Source organism: Planococcus citri, chromosome 4 (assembly GCF_950023065.1).
Source record: "Planococcus citri chromosome 4, ihPlaCitr1.1, whole genome shotgun sequence".
In the NCBI taxonomy this organism is placed as follows: domain Eukaryota; kingdom Metazoa; phylum Arthropoda; class Insecta; order Hemiptera; family Pseudococcidae; genus Planococcus; species Planococcus citri.
Window position 1 is genome coordinate 28,522,791 of NC_088680.1, and position 26,029 is coordinate 28,548,819.

The 26,029-nt window shown below is 32.5% G+C and overlaps 1 protein-coding gene across 3 annotated transcripts in view; it reads right to left on the reverse strand.

Moving 5' to 3' along the window:
• Positions 1-173: 173 nt before the first annotated feature.
• LOC135842329 (probable peptidoglycan muropeptide transporter SLC46) overlaps positions 174-26,029 on the reverse strand; it is a 41,828-nt gene continuing 15,972 nt past the window's right edge. For all 3 annotated transcript variants that reach the window (XM_065359732.1, XM_065359733.1, XM_065359734.1), the window contains exons 2-7: positions 22,722-23,770; positions 8,381-8,482; positions 7,855-7,992; positions 4,349-4,432; positions 3,990-4,146; positions 174-1,639 (exon numbers count right to left, since the gene is read on the reverse strand). In XM_065359732.1, the coding sequence (XP_065215804.1) occupies positions 1,378-1,639; positions 3,990-4,146; positions 4,349-4,432; positions 7,855-7,992; positions 8,381-8,482; positions 22,722-23,658 (1,680 nt within the window). In that variant the 5' untranslated portion in view covers positions 23,659-23,770 and the 3' untranslated portion in view covers positions 174-1,377. The remainder of the gene's footprint in view (positions 1,640-3,989; positions 4,147-4,348; positions 4,433-7,854; positions 7,993-8,380; positions 8,483-22,721; positions 23,771-26,029) is intronic.

Here is a 26,029-nt window from a genome sequence, read left to right on the forward strand (position 1 = left end):
TGGGGGGGGGGGGGTCAACTTCAAAAATGAGCTAAAATATCACGTGACATATCAAAATGCATATTTTTGATACTTCTGAGCATTCATTTGATACTATTTCGAAGGGGGGGGGGGTTGTTGAGAGCGTAGTCCAAAAATGAGCGTGACAGCAAAATGCTAAAAATTCAAAACAATTTTTAAAAATAAATATTTTATTATTTATATGCAATGGACACAATACTGTAACAAATTTTCACGCACAAAAAAAATAATAAAATAAACTTTCACGTCATAAAACATAGGTAGGGTAATAGTCTAAGTAGGTATATACAATTCGAGCACCGTAGGTATAGGCATAGCTCTTATAGTCCGGACTCGCCGTATTGGAACCTTCGTCAAATTACTCATCTCAAAATGAGATAATATGGCACCTGGCCTACCAATTCGACAAATTCTTCTCGAACTAATCTTAAATATCACAACTTTGAGAGAAAAAAAAACACGACAAATCACACGATACGTATTAGACGACTACACATACACATTACACACATAACGAACGAACGAATGAAAAGAAGAGAATATCGTAAATACTTTAAAAAAAAAAAACTCAAATATTACATTTACAAAATACGTCTTAGATAATAATACAAATAAAAGCCATAAACATTACTCAATATATCACAGTTATTAGAAAATAAAACAACTTGGGCCCGGATCTGCAGGACTCTGGAAGACGAATGGAGAAAACTTGCGAATTGTCTGATCAATGGCTATGGGAAGAAAAATTAAGCCAACTTGCGTTTTTTTTTTATTCCATACGAGTTGTAAGAAGAAAAAAAAATTACGAAAGCGTTCATTGTTCCGCAAAGTGGTAATAACGTTAGATTAATTACAACGTGTTAAAAATGTTTTAAAGTATTGGATTGGACAATGAAGTCGGAGGAAAAAAAATATCATACTTCATGGGAAGAAAAACTTATTAATTTTGCAGCTGAATAATAACTATTGTTCGCCTATCTGAGGTTGCTTTATTACTTAATACGTTATTAACCGAGCTGCGTTTCACGTCATCATACTAGCAGAAACAGAATGCAAACAGGAAAAAAAGCGAAAAGGAAATTTCGCTTCGGTATACAAACACACTGAACAACCAGAGCTTACTTATAGTGCAACAAAAACCAATGTTAATCATCGAAAAGGTATCAAGAGTAGAAAAAAATTCATCCTAATGTGGTCGAAAGGGTATTTTGGGGTACGTAGTAGTGAAAATATTTGGAGGGGGGCAAAGGACCATAATCTCTGATACTTGACGAATTCAAGTAAGTAAAAAAACACTTGGCACAGGAGCTTTAAACCGCAGAGTGGTAGGTAGAAGAGAGGATACTGCACCGAGCATTACGAGTTTTCTTCTTTATCGGTCGTCGTCTGGAAAGCCATGTTGTCGATACCGATAAATTGAGCAGATCCTCTGTGAGTGGTTGTTCGTCGATCTAGAATTGTTCGTAGGTCAAAATCATTGGCTGTTAGCATAAAATCGATGCTGTGTTTTTTAGGCTTTTGCATCGTGTTACCAATGGTTGAGATTTGTTTTTGAGCTTCGGCGTCCTGCTTGGATTTCAGTTCTTTGGCTTTTTTACGATGTATGGTGTACATCCACCTGAAAAATACCAAAATAAATAAAAAATAATAATTATTGAATAAAAATAAACTTTTAAATCTGCAGATGATTCAAAATTAAGAATTTTCATTTCATTTATTATTTTTTGTTTTTTTTTGCAAAAAAGTTTTGGTTGGAATTTTTGTAGTTCAAAAATTCAAAGGGCTGTTTAGAGATATGAATGACTGAGTCTGAAATATCGAACGCATTTTGGATTTTCGTAGTTGCCCAATAGGACGATGGAGCCTAAAAACCTTCAATTTTCAAATTACCTACTTCGGGCCCAAAATTGGTTAAAACTTCAGGAGAAAAATCAAAAACTTCAATCAAAACATTTTTGAGCACTTTTGACGGATTTGAAGCATAAACTTGCATCATGATTTTCGAGATTTTTGAAGAAAGTGCCACATGACCAATCAAAGTGGGTTAAAATTTTTACAGAAAACTAAAATTTTCCATCAAAACTTTTTTCAATTATTTTAAACTATTTTTAAGTCAAAAATTGAATCATAATTTTTGAAATTTCTGAAAATTTTGAGCCAAAATGGAGGGATGATTTTTATGATTTTTGAAAAAAGTGTCATAAGACCATCAAAATGAAGTGAAATTTCACGATACAATCAAAATTTTCTATCATAACTTTTTTGAGGACTTTCAAAGATTTTTTTGAGAATTTTTGAAGTATTTTGAGCTCAAAATTAGGTCAGATTTCCGAAAAAGTGTCATGTGACATATGTATCAAAATGACTTAAATTTTGAGAGAAAGTCAAATATTTCAAAAAAATAGATCTTTGAGCGTTTTTGAAGAATTTTGAGCCAAAAATTGGGCAGTAATTTTTGGTTTTTTTGAAGAACTTGTCGTCAAAATAGATAGCTATTTTTACAGAAAATTTAAAATTTCTATGAGAACTTTCTTTGAGTGTTTTTGAAAAATTTTGAGCTCAAGATTATCAAGTAATGATTTTCTGGATTTTAGAAAAGGGCGTTATGTGATCAATCAATAAAAGTCAAAATTTCTGCATTGACATCAAAAGTTTCTATCAATTTTTTCTGAGCACTTTTGAAGAATTTTCCATACAAAATTGTGTACTGGTTCTCTGGATTTTTGAAAAAATTGTCATGCAATCCATTTCACACGACTGACGACATCTTTTTGAAAAACCTTGAAAGCCATGACCAAGCTTTGGCTCAATATTCTTACAAAGTGCTCAAAAGAAGTTTTGATATCAATTTTTGATTTTTCTCCAAAATTTTAACCCATTTTGATACATTGCATAAAACACCTCCAAAAATCTCGAAAATCATGCTTCAAAATTCTGAGCTCAAAATTCTCCAAAAGTGCTCAAAATTTTTTTGGCAGAAATTTCAAATTTGTTATTTTGATAAGTTACGCGACACATTGTTCCAAAACCTTGCAAATCATGACCAATTTTGAGCTCAAAAATCTTAAAAGGTGCTCAAAAAAATTCATGATGGAAATTTTTGATTTTCTATCAAAACTTTAGGCCATTTTGATAGACCACACGAAACCTTTTACAAAAATCTCAAAAATCGTGACCCTAATTCAGGTTCAAAATTCTTCAAAAATGCTCAAAAAACATTTTTTGAGGAATTTTAACTCATTCAGACGGATTGTATGACATTTTCCTCAAAAATCTCGAAAATTGTGATCTCATCTTTGAGCTTGAAATTTCTAAAAAATGCTCAGAAAAGTTTTGAAATACAAATTTTTGTTTTTTTCTGACATTTTGAAAAATAATTTTTTCGAAAATCTCAAAAAATCATAACCAGATGTTGGAATCAAAATTTTTCAAAAGTTTTCAAAAAAAGTTTTCGTATAGATTTTTGATTTTCTGGCGAAATTTTAACGCATTTAATAGGTCGTATGATTCGTTTTTTAATAACCTCGAAATTAATAATCCAATTTTGGTCTAAAAATTTTTCAAAAATGTTCGAAAACATTTTCGTTGAAATATTTTTATTCAATTTTGCAAAACAACTCATTTTGATTGGTCGTATGACATTTTTTTCAAAAAGCTCAAAAATCATGATCCAATTTTGAGTTCAACATTTTCAAGAAGTTCTCAAAAATTATTTTTGTCGAAATATTTGAATTTTTCACGAAATTTTAACCCACTTTGATAGGTTGCATGACCATTTTTGAATAAATAATTCTGCTTCTGTAACTCGAAATTGGAGGGAAATGTAATTTTTATTTTTTAAATTTTGTTTGTTTGTTTTTTTTTTATTTCAACGGTCTCGAAAGTTGAAATTACACTTACAGTATTTACGCTTTTTCATCAACTGAAAAAAAAAAAAAAAAAAATACCATAAATATCATACTCCTTACCAAAATATAATAACAGCCGGGGCCGTCAATCCGCCTCCAATCAAGAAGAAAGCACCAGGCATAGTATTCAAAGTAGTACGATAAATGTAACTATACATTGGTCCGTAAATCAAAGGAACTATCGCTTCGCAAACACCAAATAACGAATTCACTTTACCTGTAGACATAGTACGTACATATGTGAGAATAAATAAATAAGGTAAAGGTACTTATACGTAAGTACAGTACCTAGGTACATGAAAATTGAAAGTGTTAATAAGTTAATTATTGCAGCGCCGCAACAACCGCAGCTGCTGCCGCGCCGGTGACATTTGTCAACTATAGCAGCGTGGTCGTCGTACATATAATAATTAACGTACCTAATTCGTCCGGTGTGACGAGTTTTGATATAATCGATCTCATCGCTATGAACGATGTACCATTTACAATATCGACTAATGGAGCTGAAAACATCAAACGAGTAAGCCATGTTAGAATAGAACAATAAAATGCTTGCATTTTAATACGAGTACAATAAGGCATGCGGCGTGTTTATGTACCAACAACTATCAACCGCACAGATATAAAGTAAAAATATGTCATTGGTGTCGTGGAGTGTGTTGTGCTGTAATTAGGGTCAGATTTTCGGCAGGGTACTGGGCTGTATACAAAATAGCCCAAGGTAAGTGTTATCGTGCCTTTCGTATTGTACATAGGTACAGAACCTGCCTGGTAAATAAAATTCTGGAAGCTTGTTTAGGTTATACTACCCTTTTAGAGAAATATTGTTTATTCAATTTGAAAATTTTAAAAATTGGTACCAAATAATCGAAATTTACAGAAATGAAAATTCAAAAATTATTTTCAAAACTTAAGGAGCTAGATTTTACAACTCATGCTTATTCATTTCTTTTTCAAAATTTGTGTGTCAAAAATGCTTATTTGGAGAATTTTCTTTCCTAAATATGGACACAAATTATACTAATTTATTTTTCTGCTCCCTAAATAAAAATATCACAATATGCTACCAAAGACACCTTGATACATCACAAACCCAAATTTGGATCAAATTAATTAATTTTTGAAATTTTAAATAGGTATTCATTTCCATACTAAAAAACTCCCACCATTCTCTCCTGGAGACTCTTATCGCCCACATGAACGTTCTAGGGTCATAAAATATAGATACCTAAGTATTAATTAGCAGGTTTTAAAAATAATGCTAGAATTTTGTAGACTTGTTTTTTTTTTTTTAATAGGATGGTAGATATATACCAAAAATGAGAAGTAGAAAACGCTTAAAAAAAAAAATAATAATAATAAATAAAGTTTAAAAACATGAAAATTCAGCTTTTTTACGTCAACGAAAAGAGTCTAAAATCTAAAATGAGATTAAACATTACGAGAAAGCTTCACTTAGAATCACGAATGATTGAAAAATTTTGAAAATAACTCCATGAATAAATTGAAAAATCAAAAAGATCTTTTCTGATTTGAACAGAAGTTCATTTCAGAATTCATTTTTCACAGCTCTATTAAGTAATTATCAGTCATCATGTTATACTTAAAATGAATTACGAGGACCTAAGTTGATGAACATTTAAAACACTAAAATCAAATCGCCATATTCGAAATTAAAAAAAAAAAAAAAAAATGGAAATTGTTAAAGATTTGACATTTTTTTGAATTTTGAAATCAGGCTGCTCAGTGCTCATATACAAAAGCTTTAACGAAATGTCAAAATGAAAAAGCAGGACTTGGCCCAAATTTTTCAAACATTTCTAGACTTTTTTGGAAGAAGAAGGGGGAGGGGTCGGTTTAAAACTTGAAATGCTAATTTTTCACTTTTCCAATGTTATTCAGATATTCCAAGTTTTTTGGGCGGGGGGGGGGGTGTCAAGACCTTTACTACCTATTTTAATTTTTTGTTGGCAGGACATTTTGCTTGCACTTCAAAAATTTATGTTGGGGGGGGGGGGTGCTTTTCCAGTACGTACAAAAAGTCTCCAATTTTGATAGAAAAAAATTAAAATTAAGGGCCCATTTTTGAATATTAAGTACTTGGCGTAATTTATTGAAGGTGCTGAATTCAAATATCGTCTTGAATTTTGGATTCAACTTCCTCTGGGCTCGGATTCCACCTTCAATGTCCTTGAACATGATCAAAACACCAAAAACTTGAAACCAACATGTGATTGAACTGATTCATCCTCTGTTACATTTGCGAAACTACTGACAAAGGAACTTCTCAAGGTGTCCGTCTGTGATTTGAACGAAACCTCAATTTCTGGAAAGAGCATGGTCTAAAACTCCCATGACCAAAATTCCAACTAACGAAATTGATTTTTCGATTTTTAGCGAATTTTTGATGCTTTTTTCAAAAATTTGTTATTATTATTATTATGTAAGTATATTACTTTTATTCGGTATTCAGGATCCTCTCGCACGGTTTTCGGTTTCTCGAAAATTTTAAAATCTCTCCTGAAGACGTGGAAATCAATTTGAACGGTTAAACTCGACCTAATTAAATAGCTCATCATACTTATTTGAGCCAATTTCAAAATGGACGCTTCGAGGATGTTTTTTAATCAGCATTTTCCAGTTTTATTCACTGAAAATATGCTGGTCAAAAAAGCAGACTCGAAGTGCCCACCCCGGAATTAGACCAAATGTAAATGAATTCAATTTTTAGCTGCCCAAATTGATTTTCGTGCCTTTTGGAGAAATTTTAAATTCTGAAAAGAAATCAAAAATCTCGCTGGAGGTTTCGGAATGACTCGAAATGGTAAAATTTGGAATGGGGGGGGGGGGGGGGTTAGACAAAATAGAGTTATTTGGGCGAATCAAAAAAATGTCTTATTGTTGAGAACGTAGAATTTTTGATTTTTTTGAATTTTATTTGTTTTCTTTGACCAAAAAATCTCGATTTTTAGCTGCCCAAATTAAATGCCCAAGATTCTGAAGAAATTTAAAAATTCTGAAAAAATTGAAAATTGTGCTGGAGGCTCCATGAGAATGACCAAAATCGGTGAAATAACCCCCCTCCCCCTTGTTTAATAGAGGGTCCGAAAAATTGTGAAAATATGATGTGACATGTCTATTCCAACTGATTTGAGGTCGCTGAGATCAAATATTGATTTATTTTTTGCACCTGACTCCTCTAAGTCCCCTCCCTTTCAATGCCTTCACCTTCAAACGTGATCAAATCGACCATAAAAAATGACAAAATGACGCAATGCATCCTCCACTTGGTTTTTTAAGCCTCCTGTGTTCGAATATTTCCTTTTTTTTTAAAAAAAATAGGGCCTTCATCCTTTGATTAATTTTTTGTCCACTCATTTTGAAAAAGAGTTCGAAAAATTATGAAAATGTAATGTACTTTATATTAATATTTTTTTATCATCTACCAAAAAAGTAGATTTTTTGTCAATGAGGGATGTACGTAAATGACTAAAAAATACATAATTTCTCCAATTTTGAAAAAAATTTATGATTTTTTAAAAAATAAAATTGATAAATTTTTTTTCAATAAAATGAAGGAGAAGAGCAGGGAAAACAGGGAGCTAAAAATTTAACTAGCAGAATGTACTGAAGTAGCCACAGTATAAAGATTATCTGCTCAATCTAAAAATTCAACCTGGAGGTAATTTCTTTCTCTTATCAACAAATTGCAATCTCTTTTTTTTTTAAATTGAAGTGTAGCACAATCTTTCAGCAATTTTTAAAGAAGAAATATTTCTTCAAGTTTCAACACAAATTGTAGTTCCATATTTTTTAAAGCAAAACGAAACACCGTCTCTTTACAAAATTTTCCATCTTTGAAAATAAAGCCAAAATCTCTTGGCATTTCTTATAAAAATCTCAACTCTGTAAAATATCAACCTACCCAAATAAAATACGAAATCCGTCGTCGCAAAAGCATACACGAAGCCGGCGAGAATCTTACTCATACAAGACATCACGCCAATGAGAGCGTCGTCGATTTGAAGCACGTGACTGAATACACCTACCGAAAACATGGTTCCTAAAACAAGAAGAAGAAACCAAATTACCATTCATGAATACTCGTAGTTTACAAATCGTCTACTCTTATCTGTCGTACACGTACCTACAGTGAAAATAAATAGTCTACTTATATACAAATAATAACAATTAAAAATACCATAGGATAGCGGAAACGAGTATACCTATATTACGATAAGTGGGTCAATAGTGTGCTAATGTTTTATCGCATAAAACGTCGGATAATTATCAAACGTACTTAGTATTTCAAAAGTTATATTTATATAAACAATTAAGTCGAAAAATTTAGGTATAAATATTCCGCAACACGGTAAGTAAAGTACCTAACTAATTTGGTGGTATGAATATATGAAAATGAAAATAACCGCTAGCGGCATTATTCTTATTACCTAGAAGGTTGGTAACCATCATGTAGGTGGAGAAGATGCTGAAGTCGACCTCGTCCCAGTTGAAACGTACTCTTGTAAATAAATACAAAACAGTCATTTCACCTGTAATTCATGAAAAAAAAAGATGATAATAATAATAAATAATACATAATAATATCGCTATACTACCTATATAGGGGTACTCGTACATTCATTATAATATGTAAAATATAGTTGGCAGTACCTGTGCCATTATTTAGATTAATATCAAAATTTCTATTATCTAAACCACGTGACTACCGGTTATTAAAATTCTCTAAAACTCGTCAATATCTTCCTCTCTTTCTTTGCTGACTTTTTTTTTTTCAAACAAATTAACCGCGTTTGTACGTATATTCAATGTTAACGTGCGTATCTGACCTATAGAAATTTAAAGACATTATGTAGAATTGTAAACGTGTGTTGTATAGGCTATAACCTACCGCACACCATAGACGTTATAAAGTGCCATAATAATGTATAAATTTAACACAGGCTATACATACGAATACGTACAACATACGTATAAACTGGTTGCTATAAAACTAATCGAAAGAAATTAATTTTTCTTTTGAATCGAATTAATCGAATACTCGTTAAAAGAATCACCAAGATGTTCTTGAATTAAATGCAACAGGTACGAAAAAAAAAAAATTCCCAGGTTTAGGAGATAAATATTCTATTGACCTGTTTACATCATTAAAGCACAATGTTTATCCAGTATAGGTAGTTATGAGTATTTATCATCGTAGAATGAAATGATGTAACGGAATAAGAGATAGATAGATACATATGTTAGCTATGATTTTTAACGCTTCATTAAAAAGAAATAATAATGAACCTTTTTATGCATACCTAGTTGAGGTACCTACATATGTAACTTATTAATTATTCAACGTTTGATCGGACCATAGACGAAGCATAGGTACAAGTGAGTAAAGATCAGATGCAACCTTTGGTGGGATTTTCCGATATCGTCACGAGATCATTATTGAGTGTCGTGTGAAAGGTAAAGGTAAGTGGTAATTTTCCATTTAAAAATCGTAAATCATGGCTCAAAAAATTGAAACTGTATAAAAACATTAAAAGTTGAAACCCCCTACTAAGAACTTATAAAAAAAAAAACTGAGCGAAATCGGAAGACCTAACAATACAGTGTTATTCCAACTGGCAGAAACATTTTTGGGCTGGAGCTGGACAAAAAAAAATCGAAAAAACATTAAAAATACACAGGGTGTCTCACAAAACTCCCAGACAAAAAAATCATGACCTTTTTCATAACCTATTTTTCACATTTTTACCACAAGAAAATAGGTACCTTCCTCCCCCCAAAAAATTAAATACGTATCTTGAAACTACGAGAATTTTTTTTTATTTGTAGGCAATTAGGTATTTCAGTTTTTTCATTTTTCTAATTTTTTGAACAAATTTTTTTATTTTTTTATTTTATTTTATGGGTTTAAAAAAAAATTTCAAGTGTGTTTTGAGCAAAATTCGTGACTTTTTCATGACTTTCAAGACCGTTAGGCACCCTTGTACAGTATCTGGCCAAATTTTAATTGCTGAGTTTCATTTTTGGATTTCGTGGGAATTTTTAAAAATTGTAATTTGGGCAATTTTCTGTACAAAATTGGACTTTGATGGACTCCAGCAAATTTGTAGGGTTTTCAGGGTTGTAAATATCGTCATAAAAAAAAGAACAATAATGACGTTGAGCATCTATGAATTCGGATTTCCTGTCTTTCAAACCTTCTAGTTCTTATTATTTTTTTTGAAAAATAAAAAAATTAAAAAAATGAAAGCTTTGTGGTTTTACAAGCACATTTTAAGAGCTTAAATTTCGTTTGTAACCCACTTCAAACCTCAAAAATTGATAGGTGGCTTTCTTAAACGATTCTGGAGCATGCTGGGGATTTTTGAATTCTTAAGTAGGCTACCGGAAAAAAATAATCTGAACAAGTGTAGAATTGTTCTGACCAGAAATGGAAAAAATGGGTTTGAAATTTTTTTTGGGGGGGGGGGAGGAGGGAGGGGTGTTTATAATTGCAGGATTATTACAATGTGTACCTATGTCGATCAAAAGTGTCGCAAAAGCGATAAATTCGAGTTTATAGGATCTGAATTTCGTTTTAGTCTCGTTTATATGGCGATTTTTTCCAAACCTGGAAATTCGAAAATTCTGCTGGACGCTTCAGTATGATTTTAAACCTTTATCCATCAATTCTGAAGGTCGAAAATAAGATATAAATCAAATTTTATTTTAATCTCTATTTCAATTTAATCAGATTTTTAATTTTTTTCCATGGACAACGGGCTTAATCTAAATTTTTGAAAATTTGTAAAAAAAAAAAAAAAAAAAAAAACTGAAAAATAAAGTTCTTTAACGGTGTAAATTTGGCACAAGAGTGTTTTTTCTTTTCATTCTAGCCCAGTAAAATTAAATTAGAAGTAGTTCGTCTTGCTAGACATAAAATAAGGAATCCATTGCCATACTTACTCACCGAAAGCATCATTTTTGATAAATTTCGAGAGCATTTTTAGTCTTTATTCAATTTTTTATTTTATTTTGTTTTAAGAATTATTTTTTGGAATTTTAAAACGTAATTTTTTGGTCGTTTACTACTTCACTTTTGGATGTAGTTAAGTAAGGAATCAAAATTCCAATTTTCTGTCTGAAATCGAAAACAGCTACCTACGAGTATCATCGTGAAGGGAAATTACAGACCTTTTTTCATAATTAATTTTTAAAAAAAAACTCTGATTAAAAATTATACTTAATTTTCAAACTTCCTCAAACGACAATTTTTTCAAAAAAAAAAAACTGAAAATTATTACGTTGCCTTGAACTTAACTAGATACTTCACACAAATAAATGAATGAAAAATTACGAATTTAGAAACATTTAAAATGTAAATTGACAAATTCAAGTAACAAGATATAAATTGATCTTATTTAAGTAATTATTATTGCGGAACTGCAGTAAAAACACGCGCGATTTTCATGTTCATTATTGCGAGAGATTAGTAGCATTTTTTTTTAACGCGTTGTTTATTTATTCGGTGTTTGCGGTGTTTATTAATTTAAAGTGTTAGAATATTCCGTGTTAGAGAGATAATCGTAACAGAATGAAGTAATTATTTGATTAATTTCGACCCGCGACCTTTCTGTATTTATTCTACTGTTCTACTTGCTCTTGAATGGGAAGCAACGTGTCCCTGTCGTCACCTTACGATACACTGTTACGCACAAGCTCACCATAGAATCGGATTCGGGTTTACGATTTATTACTCAAGTTTTCAAGTGACATTATGGGAGTTCCTTATTCTTTATAATTTTGTTCAGCTGGCTAACAGAAAGTGTCTAGAAGTGCTCAAAGTAGCGGTATATGTTACTCGACTGACAATGAATGAGAATTATTTTCGTATTATGAATGGGTTATCATCAATTCGAACGTAGCGAGGTAGGTAGGTTTTGAAACGTTGCATTGATGGAATTGGCCTTTTATTTAAACTTCGAAGCAGTGATATACCTAATTATGACAATGTAGAGATTTAAGACCATCAATACCATAATGTTATACGAGTGTATAAGTCTTCCTGCAGTGTCCTTGCTTGTCCCTCTGAAAAGGGAAAAGCTTATGCTAGAAAGGTAAATCTTTATGCAAAATTTTAACGATACAACTGAGGCTCAATCATTAACCTTCTATTTTAAGCAGATACTTTTTATCACTTTTTGAATTATAATCCGGAATTCATGCATGCTTTCTACCTATTGAATTATTATCGTATGTACCTACGTATACCTACCAAAACCAAGATATACCTAGTACTTTCATTGCGTAGGTCTAGGTAGGTATAATTGGAAATTTCGAATGATGAATGAAATTATTCATTTTATTATCACTTAGGAACAGTGCATTACCGACACGTTCTACCAATCAGAATAATAAGAAAATGGATTTGTACCTGCGAACGTTGAAACCTACATAGGTATATCAACAGTCTAAGTCATTACCTACATTTAGTCATAATGAAAAAAAAACCACTGCGTGATATTCGAATGGAACTTTCTGGCCGTTTGAATTTTCCTCACATAATAATTTTCGAAAAATTGATCAAGTATTCTTTTGAAATACGTATCAGAATGTGACGTAGATCAGCACTGCAAAACATCTGATTCACTTTTTTCTGCTCATCTTTTCTCATTAAATAGACCTGAATGGATATACGTTTCGTTCTTGGATATTGATGTACTCTGCTTTTACCCCCTCCCCCCATTTTGATTAAATTTTGAAAATAAAATTACCTAAGTGAATTTTTAAAAAATCAAATTTGAGTCAAAAATGCAAAAAAAAATTATAAAGTATGCTAAATTGACCTAGAAAGCTCAAAATTGGTATGTGTCCTATTTTTGACTCTCCAAGTCAATCGAAAATGGTTTCACAAGTCATTCAAGTAACATTATATTTGTATTATTGAGTCGAACTGAAAGGGCCACTAAAAAAGCACTTCGCTAGCACCTCAGAATCAGAATTTGGACTGCTGAAGTTGATTTCCGTTAATTTTTCAAATGCCTGATATTTTTTCAATTTTTTTACCGAACTATTAAGGTAATCTCAGCCGAAGGCAGGGAGGAAGCAAAAAAGGTGAAAATAAGGTCAAACAAGAAATCAATCAGAAAGAATAGCTAATTAAAAGTTACGAAACATGCAAAAAAACAGATTCTAAGAGCAATTTTGAGGGGTGAAACCGGGGTTTTCATTATTCGCTGACCTTAGAAAAATTTGTCACCGCCACCCATCCACATTTATCTAGAAAGCTAAACTTTGACATGTACATCTGGAAGGTGGCCTTCTTCAATTTTTTTCCAAGTTTGATGTCCCTTCAATAAGACGCAGGAAAAATTTCAAATTTTTAGTCAAAGTTTGACCTCCATACCCAGGCTCGAGCTCAGAGTTTTAAAAATTTAATGTTTTTGATTCTTTGAGGAGGCGATTACAAAATCATCATTACATATTTTACTGCGGCCTTGCTTCTTTTAACGTACCTATAGGTACCTGTATTCTGCAGGTACACAGACGAACACGTCAAAAAGTAATTTTATGGAAAAACGAATATTTTGAGAACTCCTGCATTTGGTAAAAATTAACTTAGAACTTTTCTAATGGCCTGAAAGTTGTCCTATACGCGAGTACTAAAAATATCAAAAGACCACCTGAACTAAAAAACGAAACAATTGAAAAATGTTTGAAATTTTGAAAACTTGAGCTCGAGCCAGGGGGGAGTTAAAAGTCGATCAAAAAACTTGAAGTCATTACTTCGTCTTATAAAGGTCATTTAGCCAAAAAATTTTTGCTAGGGTTCATTAAAACGTCGTTTAAACTCCATTCCCAGTTTTTTACAGTTAAAACAACAGTTTTTGCGCCTTTTTATAGCGGGGTTTGATTTCGTTTTTCCACTGGAGCCTCCAAAATTGACCTAGGATGCTGAAATTCTGCATGCACATCCAAAGAAACTCCCGGATATGCCTTTTGGAAATTGCCAATTTTCAACCCCTCCCCTACCTTTTTACAACTTCTGAAAAATTTGTGTTATGGCTGGAGCCTCAGAAAATTAACCGAGGAAAGGCTAAATTTGACATGTTCATTGTTCTTCTAGAGGGCACCTTAAATTTTTATCCAGTTGTAACAAAGTATATTTTTGCGCCTTTTTGATGGTTTTTTTTATTTTGTGTCATCGCGGGAGCATCTCAAAATAAACCCACGAGGATAAAATTCAACATGTACAATGTACATCTAGAGGATGCCTTAAATGTGCTTTTTGGGAATTCAAGCCTTTCGACCCCTAGCCACCCTTTTCCAGCTACAAAAAAACATATTTTTGCTCATTTTTCTAGAGTTTTTGATTTTTAATCATCGCTGGAGTCTCTGAAAATTAACCTCTGGAAGCTAAAATCTAGTATAAGCGTTTAGAAGGTGCCCTACATGTGACCTTGACCTTCAGCGATTTTGATTTTTTTCCATCTTAATTTTTTGTAAAATTAAATCCCCTATAATCACTTTCGAAAATTCAATACGTATAGTGAGTCAAGTACATATTCATAGCCAACTGGAGCCATTTTAATTTATTCTTCATTCAATAGACATAACATAATTATACATTTCCTTTCAAGCCTTCAGGGGGGGGGGATTCACATTTTATGATTTCTCAAATACCACTCAGACGTAGCTATAATAGCAAGACCAGAAAACGTTGCACCGATTCTCGAAGCACTGCTTCCAAGAAATCCATCCTCAATGGTTTCAGAAAAACCTTTTTTTTTAATTACATGCCAGGATTTTTACGCCCAGTTTCGAGGCGTTAGTTATAAGATTTGGTCCGAAAGATTGATTTCTTTGATGAATTTAAGAATGTTTTCCATAAGTTTAATGTTGTCAGGAATTGTAGGGTCAAGGTCTGAAATGTTTAAGGATTGGCGTTTTGTTCTGAGGGAGGGGCAATAGAATAGAAGGTGTTGAGTGGAGATTATTTCAGAGTTACAGAATTGACAGGTGGGTTTAGGTGCTTTCGTGTACAAATGGTTATTGGTTAATTTGGTGTGACCAATTCTGAGGTGGGTGATTACAATTTCTTCTGATCGATTTAGGTAATGGAGGTGTTTCCAAGGGAGGATTGATTTTTTGTGGGTAAATAGTTTGTGATTTGTTTTTGAGTTCCATAGGTTTTGCCAGTTGGGAGTTTTGGATGTTTTAGAATATATATTTATATAACGTCATCATGGGTTACTTCTTTTTCCTACAGAGGTGTTGGGCTTCACCCCTCCCTCCACCAACAGAAAAATTCGGGCAAAAATTTGAGAATTTTCGGGATAAATTGCGTGATTTGGAAAAAGTTGAAAAAAATCAAAGAATTACCAAAACCGTGGGTTTTCACTTCTCGAATTTATAAGTTTTCAAAAGTTTTCGCCCTCCCTTTCAATTCTCTGACCGAAGTTAGAGAGTAGAAAAATTGAATTTTCACATCAAAAATAATGTTGTTTTAGGCAGGTAGGTACTTGAAATTTCCCAAAATAAAATCTCTTCATTTCAGTCAAAACTGCCAGAAAGTCCCAACTTTTGCTAAAATATTTTCAAAAAAACTTTATTTTTTGTCTAAAATTCGCGAACAATTTTTAATTTTTGTCAAAATTGGTTCTTTTTTGAAAACATAAAATTCCATCCTGAAAAAATAAAAAATTGCGAATTTTTGAGCGTGGAGGGGAAAGGGGAAGTGTGAGGTAAAAAGATGACAAAATTTCAGTCTTACCCCCTCCCCTCACCACACATCATTTCGTCACGTCTCTGTCAACCTAGGTCTATCAAGACTTTCATATGTTTCACCCAGTAGATACCTATATGAGAAAACTATATAGGAATGTTGATTATAAAGTAAGTAAGTATCACGTGTGTTACATTTCTTTATGTAGATATGAGCTAAATATCATGCGCATTTTCATTTTTTTTTCTTTTTAAATAACCTTTCTCTGGTTCGTCTCGAATCAAAGTTTCATCTTTCGATGGAAAAATACCAGCAATGTTATAAAACCGACAAAGACGTTAAGTACCTGCCTGCATGTGGTTAAAATATACCTACGAATAAGTTGAGTTTTTTTCCTGAATTCGGTTTCCTAATAGTCAATTCTAAGGTAATGAAGATGTTATTCGACAATTTGAACGATAAACCGCTACTGTTGATTTGTGTGCGATACCTCTACGATTTCAACGGAACGGAATTACCTATCCGTCGTCGTAATACCTGCAGTACGTTGATAAATCAACCACAATGTCGTGATGAAATGGAAAACATAACCTTGATACGTCACGGTTCATTCACTTTGCCAAATCATGCTCGAATACGCGCATCTAAAAACCTAAACCAATACATTGTGATGATATGCACTTCATCATGGTGCATCTTACGTAATTCATTACAATCGACAGGTAAGAATACCTATTTCCAATATCAAATCAATGTGAATACCGTAAATTACCATATTACGAAGATTTACCTAGGTCCTGTTCTTTAGATGTAGCTTGTGCGTTAATCGATGAGAAAATGATGGAGAAAAAAACTAATTTATATCGAAATATATGTAGTATTCAAGTAGAACGATATATCCAGTCAGGTCAGTCGGTCAACGATTAAAAAAAGCGCGAATAAAAAAAATACATATAAATATATAAAATAAATGTAACAGGTTCGTAAAACGAAGGGAAAAAAATTGCGGCGTACTCTTCATTTACGGTAAAACGAGTAATTAGCTACGACCAGTACTTGTTTTCGCGATTCGTGATTCGTCGTCGCGAGAGGAGATGATGATGTGAAAAACAGACGCTTCTTCGATGTTGGTCCGATTGTCATATTACCGCTCGCCTCGGCGCGGCGATGATGGCGAGCCCCAAAGGCGACATTTACATGTGTCGAGTGGACATCTCCATCTCCATCTCGCGACCTTCCGGTCGAAATATTTCCCCAAGACCGGTACAGATAAATCATCGCTAGAGCTCAGCTGTGCGAAAATCATACCCGACCGTGTCCCATCGACCACTCGACCAGGCTATCAACATCAGTAATGAAGATACCTTGTATATTGCGACAAATCGGGCCCGATTCTGCTTCATTTAGCCAAGCAAAATCACAGCTACGAAATTACCAAAAAATGTCATCGTCGTCAAGCACCGTTGTAAGTTACGAGTATCTCTTACTACATGTAAGTATAAGGTTACCGCAACAGAGGCGAGCCAGAGTGTGAATTATCGAGTAGGCCTAATATACGATTTTGTTTTGATGTCGTTTTTTCATGGGCTACCGGACACCAACCCGGTCCCAGTGACTTGACAGCAGGTCAGGGATAACGAGATGAGCCAGAATTTACGAATTTTCCATTAAATCGAGGAAATAGGAACGAGGAGAGTGAAATTATACGATGAAAATATTTTGAGGAGAGAATTTCTTCCGAAATATGATAATATTATGTAATGCAAGTTGGCGAAACGGTTAACAGTACCTACCCAATTTTTCTGTATGAAAACATACGAAATCGTGGATATGTCCGTGATTTCATTTTTCAACATAATGAAAATATTTTGAAAGAATTTCGAGTACAGTGAATGCTTAAGATGTTACGAAACGAAAGTGAATAATTAATTTTGCAAAATAAACTCATGCTGTCAAATATGTGCCATACTCATACAAAAATACTTCAATCATCATAATAAGTAAAATGCCATTTAATACCGAGCCAAGGACACCATGTGTAGGTACATTTTTTTTTTTTTGAAATTTTTTCGATATTTTTTGGATTGATTTTCTTATTTACCCCCTTTTCCGTACCACTTCGACAACTAATCTCAAACACAACACGACACTGTCTTTTTAATTTTTCCTCTGATCTTTAAACAGTTCAAACATTCCAAAAAAATAGTAAAAACATTGCCTTTTTGTCAAATATTATTTTTGTACTTTTTAAAAAGTGTTTTATTATTTTTTCGGTGGAAGGGGAAGGGGAGCGGGAGAGTTAAGCTTTATTTTTGTTTATTCGCATGTTTTTATACGATTATTTTTTGAAGCTTTTTAAAAAGCTTTTTATATTACATATAAATTTTTTTCATCTCTTCTCTCGACAACGAGAAAAAAAATAAGAAACAAATTGTAGGTATAGGTATCTAATTTAAAAAATAAAAATAAATTAAGCAAATCTACCTGAATGAAACATTTTTTAGTTGCAAGCAAATTGTGAACTCTGAAACTCAGGGGGGGGGGGGTCTTAGCATTTTCTCATTCCTAGAAAGGATAAGAATTCCCACTCCCTTCCTCCAAAAAATCATTTATCATTTGATACTAATTTTGTTCAATTTAGAATCAGAGAGCCCATAATTACTTACTTTAAAATAACCTTTTTAGCTTGAAAAAAAGTAACCAAAAAGCAACACAAACTGCATCAAAAAGTAATAAAAAGAGACTAAAAGTGGCCAAAAACTGTAAAAAAGTAACCCAAATTATTTTTTTTTATTTTTGAGAAAAATTCGAACTCGTCGTGAATTTTTGCCTTACGTTGCTTTCCTCATTTTTTTCACAATTTTTTTGTTACGTCATTCAAGAGCGAATGCAATGGTGGTTCGACCCAATTTCTCTGGGGAACGAGAAGTGAGAAAAAGAATTCCGAATACAAATACTTACCAAAAAACACTCCGTAATTTCAAGTTTTCAAAAACGATGTTTTTATGCACCAAAAATTAAAATTTTTTCATTGATTTCAGAATGTTGAATTTCAAGAATTTTTGAAAATTTGTACGATTGGTACACTAAAAAGAAATTGGTCAATTTGGGGCAAACATTTTTTTCTTTTATGTAATAAAATATACGCCTAACTACACCATCAACTCGAATTTGGACCAAATTTGACAATTTTTTCTACGTACCTAAAATAATTTTACAAAAGAAATTGCGTTGTGTATGATTTAATGGAAACCTCTGAACCCCCTTCCGGGTCACCTAAGTGGTTAAATTTTTTTTGGGTGTTTATACGAGTTGCCAAGATTTTTCTGATCAAATCGTAAAACCAAGTATACAGAAAAATGCCCCAAATGGATTCTTAATGAAAGAAATTGGTCCCACTTCAATGAAAATATTCTTCCTATAGATTTTTCAGTTTAAGACCTAACTCTATTTATAGTTGAACAATTTATTCTAGAGATTATTTTAAGAATTTTTTGGAGCTACACAAACACAACCAAGATAATTTTCAGTATCAAGATTCCCCCCTTATTTTTCCAACTCTCCCTGATTTTCTTACCACCCCCCTCCCTCCCAACAGCCAGACAAAGTCTGTCGAGAACTATCTGTTCTGTTTTTCTGATTTCAACATTTTTCAAATTCAATCATAGGTTTTTTTGAAATGGGAACTGTGTAGAAACGAACAAAATTGGCCCGAGCGAAGCAAGTGCGAAAAATTTGAAAAATTTGTAGTTCGTAAAGCAGAACAATATCAATTTTAATGTAAGAGTTCAATTTTTCTGATCTCAACTTTTAAAAAATTTCATCGATAGTTTCTTGAAATTTGAAGTGTGAAGAAGGCGAGCAGGGCAAAAGCTTTTTGAAATTCGCAGTTTCAAGAAACAAAACAACAATAATTTTGATGTGAAAAGTCAGTTTTTCCACCACTTATATTCTTAACAGTTTGAACAAAAATATTTTTCAAACTCAGCTCTTTTTTCAACTTTTTTTTCATTGAAAAACTCCTAAGCAAATCAATAAATATCTATTTTTGGTAGGCACTACACAAATATGTTGGTATACTACACAACAAATTTTTGGAACTACACAAAATGTGCAGAGCTACACGTTAAAATAATCATTGAATTTTATTCATTCTATTATTCAAGCAGCCATACAAAGTATTCCAAAATCCTCCTCTAAAATTTAAAAAAAAAGTAGTTAAAATTAATGTCCAGACTAAGTAATATAAACTTGAAATACCTACATCATACCTATTATTGAAATTTAATTTAAATTAAAAATCTTCAGCTTTTTTAAAAACTGTGATGAGTAGGTAGAGGTACTCTAAGTACATTTTTCCAAATTGAAAAAAATCTGACTTTGGCAAAAATGACTGAAAAAAATGAAAAATCAAAGATTTTGTAATTTTTTGCCATCACGAAATTTCTCTGTGTAACTTAAATTCAATCCACCCTCCACCTTACATCATTGATTTGATCCAATAAATGCAGCAAAAATCTTGAAATTGCCACTCGAGCATTTTTCCATCATGATCGAAACGAATGCGTTGTATTTATGCATGCAAGATGATGTTTTCTTTTTGCATATGTAGTACCAGTAGCACGTGTTTGGGTATAGATCAAAGTACGCGAATTTTATTTACACGCGAGTATCTATAGTAGAATATTATTCCATGCTGCATATCGGAACCCCAGCATTTTACAAGGTCGCGATATGTGATTCACAATACAATATCAACTCACTATAAACCTAACCTACTACGTGCATAATTTCTAAAGCAAGATAAATTTAAATCATTCGAGACAGAAAAAGTAATAGCACATTTTTTTTTTGCATTATCAATATGCATTTTTTGTGAAAATTATTTTGGATGAGCTTCAAAATAAATAAAGAAAATTTCCGAAATAGGTACTTATTATTTCGGAATTCCTCCCATAAGTAGGTACCTATCTAATTTTGAGAGGCCATTAGCCCTCAAGACTCAAGAGGTCTTAGATATTGAATCGAAAAAATTAATTTTTACTCGAAATAGGACATTTTAATTAGTTTCAAATTTTTATTGAAACAATGAAATAAATTATCGAATTACGTAGGTATATCTAAAAAAGAGACAATCTTCGTAATTTTTCGTGAGGATTGAATTGTAAAACAAGGACGGAGTAATTGGGTCGACTTATCCGGCGGGTTGATTTTTGCAGAACTCGGTCGGTTGGGCTACACAGTATACACCGGGCTCCACGCTTCGTAATACGAGTACTATATAGTGGGATTATTCATCAACATAATTATTGATTTCCGCAAAAACAACGTAACGGAGCGTGCTACAACGTTCGTGAAAAAAAATCGGCAAAATTCGCTCGTCTCTAATCTCTATGGACAACTTGTTGCATTTTAGTGCCATACAATACATCGTAAATTACGAAGAAGTACGTAAAATAGATGAAGTACCCATCGAGGACTTAGGTATAAGTTTTTTTGGCAGATAAAATGTACTGTTTTCCATCTTATGTAGGTATCCAGTGTTTCACTTTCTCACAATTTTTTCGCCTTAACTAAGTTTGAAATAAGATTTATACCTACCTATTATAAAAAAAGAAGGCTGATTTTTTGAATTGATGAGTTCGGGTGTTTATTAATATTATATCCATTGATTATAAAGCATCCTTACTATTGCAAATAATGCAAATAATTATACTTAATAATCCTTTTACAATTTTCCAAAACATATTTTTACAAGTAGTCTGTTAGACTGGCTGAAATTTTACTCGAATTTTACAGGAATTTCGCCAAAACTATGAATGTATAAATCCGCTGAAGGCTTCAAAGTGGTTCAATAAATCAATCCTCACTCGAGTTGGACGGCTCAAAATATGTAGGATACAAATTCAAGCTTAGGATTTCTACCTCGATTGAATCGGATTTTGATATAATTTATAAGCCTAATAGGAAATTCCAAAATTTTTCAAAATTACAAAAGTGAAATTTTCTGAGTTTAAAATTGAGAATTCCCCATTTCTAGGGATGAAACTCTGTGGAGGTTTTTTGAGAGGTGGAGTGGGAAGGGGAGGGGGTTCGAATGAAAATTTACCGACTGATATAGGGAAAAAATTTCAATTTTGCCAACTGATATCATTTGTATATTCATATGATTATGATTTATAAAAATTTTTATTTTTTGTTTTGGATTTTTGAGGGCTTAAAAGTAAATTTTGTCATTTTAAAAACAAGAAACAAAGTGGTCCGGCCAAAGCCAGGGTGAAAATTTTCGAAAATTCGATTTCGAGAGGCCTAAAAATGAAGTTTTTTAAAAAAAGAAGCGTTTTTGGGACCCATAAATATGTACTTTGACTGGGGTCCACTGCCACTGGTGACTGTGAGCTTATTGAAGTGATTATTTGAGCAATGAGGGAGAGAGGAGATATCATTTTCGGAAATGTCGAAAACCTACGTAAATTTTATTAATGAGCCAAAAATATGTCGTTTTCTAGAAAAATTTTGTCTGGAAAAATCAATCCAAAAAAACTAAAAAAAATATTGAAAAAAAACGTAGCTAAATTCTAAAAAATCGCATAAAATTCGTATTTTTCAAATTTTTATTCATCTACTTGACTAAAAAAAAAATAAAATGGAAAATTGTAACATTTTAGTTCGGGCTCAAAAGTACGGTTTACCTTTTTTACAAACAAATCTAAATTTTTTCAATTTTTTTTTCTTAATTGAATTTTTTTAATTGAAAGCAAAATCTTCAAAAGAAAACGTTTAAAATTTATTCCTCTTTTCAGATAATCAAAAATTTTATTTGGGCCATTTTTTATATATTTTAAGCTTATCAAAATTCAAAAATTAGAAAGCAATTCTGAAAAATTGCTCTTTACAAATATGATCTTGTCAAGTTGATCACAATCGTCACAATCAGTCACTCAAACTTCATCAGAACTCGTTCAGCACTTTCAGAACATATTACCGTCATGTGGATAAACTACAGTACAAAACTTACCCAAATGCATAAATAATTTACTAAAATACATCGATATCATTATTCTTACCGTGCATAGGTCCCATGACGACGATGACAACCACCATTAGCAAAATGATCCTCAATCTTTTACTGTGTCCGTCATCTTTGAAAGCGACAGCGAAAGCCTCCTTAATGTGATGCAGATCGAAAAACTTTTTCAAAAAGAACGGCTGCTCTTCCTTTTTCTCCTTTTTTTCTTTAACCCTTTCTTCTTCTTTTTTACCCGATTCCGGCACCGCAAACAATCCGTACATGAAGCTGAACACGTATAAAAACGAGGAAATCGTATACACCCCGTACGATCCGAGTTCCCTGTACAGAACTCCAGATAGGGCAGTTCCAATTGGGATACCAACGCTGCAAAACACATTCACCACTCCTATCCTCAAAGTCCTCGTCTGCACCGTGGTAATATCCCCAACGTAGCTAAAAACCGACATAAACATGGTCATCCAACCTCCAGTAATGGCTGGGAATATAGCTTCCGTCAATCCAGCCACCTCCATGGGTAATTCGTAGAAAAAATACGTGCACAGCATCAGCCCAATGCTGGTCAGGAATTCTCCAATGATTGGCATCAACATTCCAGGTTTCCTGCGACCTGTACGATCGCTCCAAGCTCCAATGAAGATTATAAGGGCTGCGGGAATACTGCTCTGGACGATAGTCTTCCATATAATCATCTCGGCGACCAATTGCTGTACTTGGATTTCCTCCTGGGTGTAGTTAGCAGTTTGACGTTTTTCCAATGCTGTGCAAACCTCATCGCTGAAATTCAAATTTACTCGACAGGCTTTCTGCAGATTTAAATTTTGCGTGGCTAAATTGGCCAATACACTGGCGATGATGTAACATCCCAGCATAGGCTCGACGGTGGCATTTTTAAAGATGAATTTCAGCTTATCTTGCAAATTCGATAAATTCCACGAATCGCTATCGGGTTTTTCTTCTTTCTGTACAATCATGTCGATGTTGTTGACGCTCGAGCTGACGACGACGACGAAGACGAAGACGACCGACGCTACGCGACCACTTCACGTACAAATTTCAGATTACTTCCAAGGTCAATTGGCCATCCTGTAAAGAAGCAAAAGATGTACGTTAACCTATATCGAAATAAGTGAAAAATCTCGTAACCATATAAGCGATAAAAAAGCTCGTGACTGGCACAATATTTATGCCATTTAGTAAATGTTGGTAGGTTTAATCGAAATAAAACGCGAGCGTCGACTCACGTCGATGATGGTTGTTTAAAAAACTACGTTCAAGGCGTTTATTGGTGAGCGTGAGCTCGCAAATTGAATCAAATATAACGGATAGGGAAGTGTAACGCAATATCTTTGACGCGGGTTTCCCTAAACCCCTCTCCCTCTTCCATAAAAAAAGTACGTAACTGAATTGGTCTAAGATGGTTTTATGCTAAGTCACCCATGTCCGCGTAGCTAAACGAAATCTTATTGTCGTATTCCTTTATGGGGAGAGTGTAGGTGGCTTAGACCAGAGACTGTGAAGCAGGAGGAAGGAGGAGGGGTAGGGGTTGAATAGAATGTAAGAATTGAAACATGAGTAATAAAAGGGAAAATTTGGAAGAATTTTAAAAAAATGTGAAATTAAAGAGAATGAAAAAATTGCCAAATTTACCCAAGTGTGGACAACATTGCAAAAAGTGTCTGAAATCATGAGAAAAAAACGCTAAAAATTGAGAAACAATAGTAAACCATTTTCAAAATGAAACGTAAAATGCCATGAAATTGAGGAAAACATGAAAAAATTGAGTGAAATTGTGCAAAAATAGTTTGAAAATTTGTCAAAGAGTTACAAAACAAATTAATGGCGAGTAAAAGTTGAAAAAACATTGTAAAATAAAATTCAAGAAAAATTACATACTTTAGAAAATGTCTGAAATGGCAAGAAAAATTACTAAAAAAATGATCAAATGACCAAAATCTGTTGCAATTTTATTGAAAGAGAAAATCGAGCGAAAATCAGTAGGTACCTAAAATTGGCAGAAAAATCGCTGAAAATTACTAAAATTTGTTGCTTAAATTTTTACAATTTTAGCAAAATTGAGTGAAATTCAGCGAAAAAACTATACAAATTTAAGTGGCAATTACAGAAAATGAACAAAAATCGTTGCAATTCCAGCAGGTAAAGTTTTAAAAAAGTGAGCGAAAACTCGGAGTGAAATTCGCATACAAATTATATTGAGAATTACTGAAGTTGTTGCAACTTCAATATACATAAAATGGAAAAAATTTCAAAAATTGTAAGTACCTATGTATTGTTGAAATTTTAGTAAAATTCTGCAAAATTTAATCCAAAAAAATTGAGAGGGCACATGGAAAAGGAGTGGTCAATTTTTTTCACTGATTTTTACAAGTTCAAATGGACTTGAAATTTTTCTCTGTAAGCAAACATTTTCCAATTCGTTTTTTTTCCCATGAAGGAATAATTCAATATCATTGAATATGGTGAAATTGATAGAAAAAAATAAATTTTAAATTATATTCAGAATTGTAAAAATTAGAAAAACAAAAAAAATTGACTAAGGCCCCTTTTCCATGGAACACCTCAATTAGAATATACATTGTCAAAAATTCGCTCCAATTTTAGTAAATTGTTTGCAATGGTGGAAATTTGGTAAAATTGAGCATAATTTCATTGAAAAAAAAAACAAAATATGTAGATAGTCATTCATAAAAATCACTAAAATACCAAAAATTGTTAAAATTTTGGTAAAACTTAGAAAAATTTGTATAATTGGCATAAAAATGACTATGGACTGTCTGAAAATTGTAGCAATGTTTATTTTAGCAATATTGAGCAAAAAATCTGTTAAAGCAATTTGAAAAAATTGTGAAATTTGATTTTAAAAAATCCACGAATAGCCATAAAATTGGCTAAAAATTGCTAAATATTGTTGCAATTTTACTCAAATCGAGCAAAGTGTATCGAAAATTGTAGAATACCTATTTATAAAAATTCCTTATTATTTACTAAAAAAATTTGCAATTATGAAATTTAGCAAAATTTGTAAAACGTACCTACTCAAGTGACTGAAAATTACGAAAAATCATGCCAATTCTGGTTAAATACATAGATGAGTAAAATTCGAAAAAAAAAGGAAATTGCTAAAAAAATTGCCTACTGAAAATCTAGCCGAAATAATTTCAGTAAAATTCGTGTGAAATTGATTTGAGCAAAAAATAACAAAACCGTCTCAAGAGTTATGATCTTCCCATCAGATAACGTTGTTTTACAAAATCCATTCCAAGTGCGATACGTGTATTTTAAAAACCATCTTATGAAAGATGATTCTCCACCTACCTAACGTTG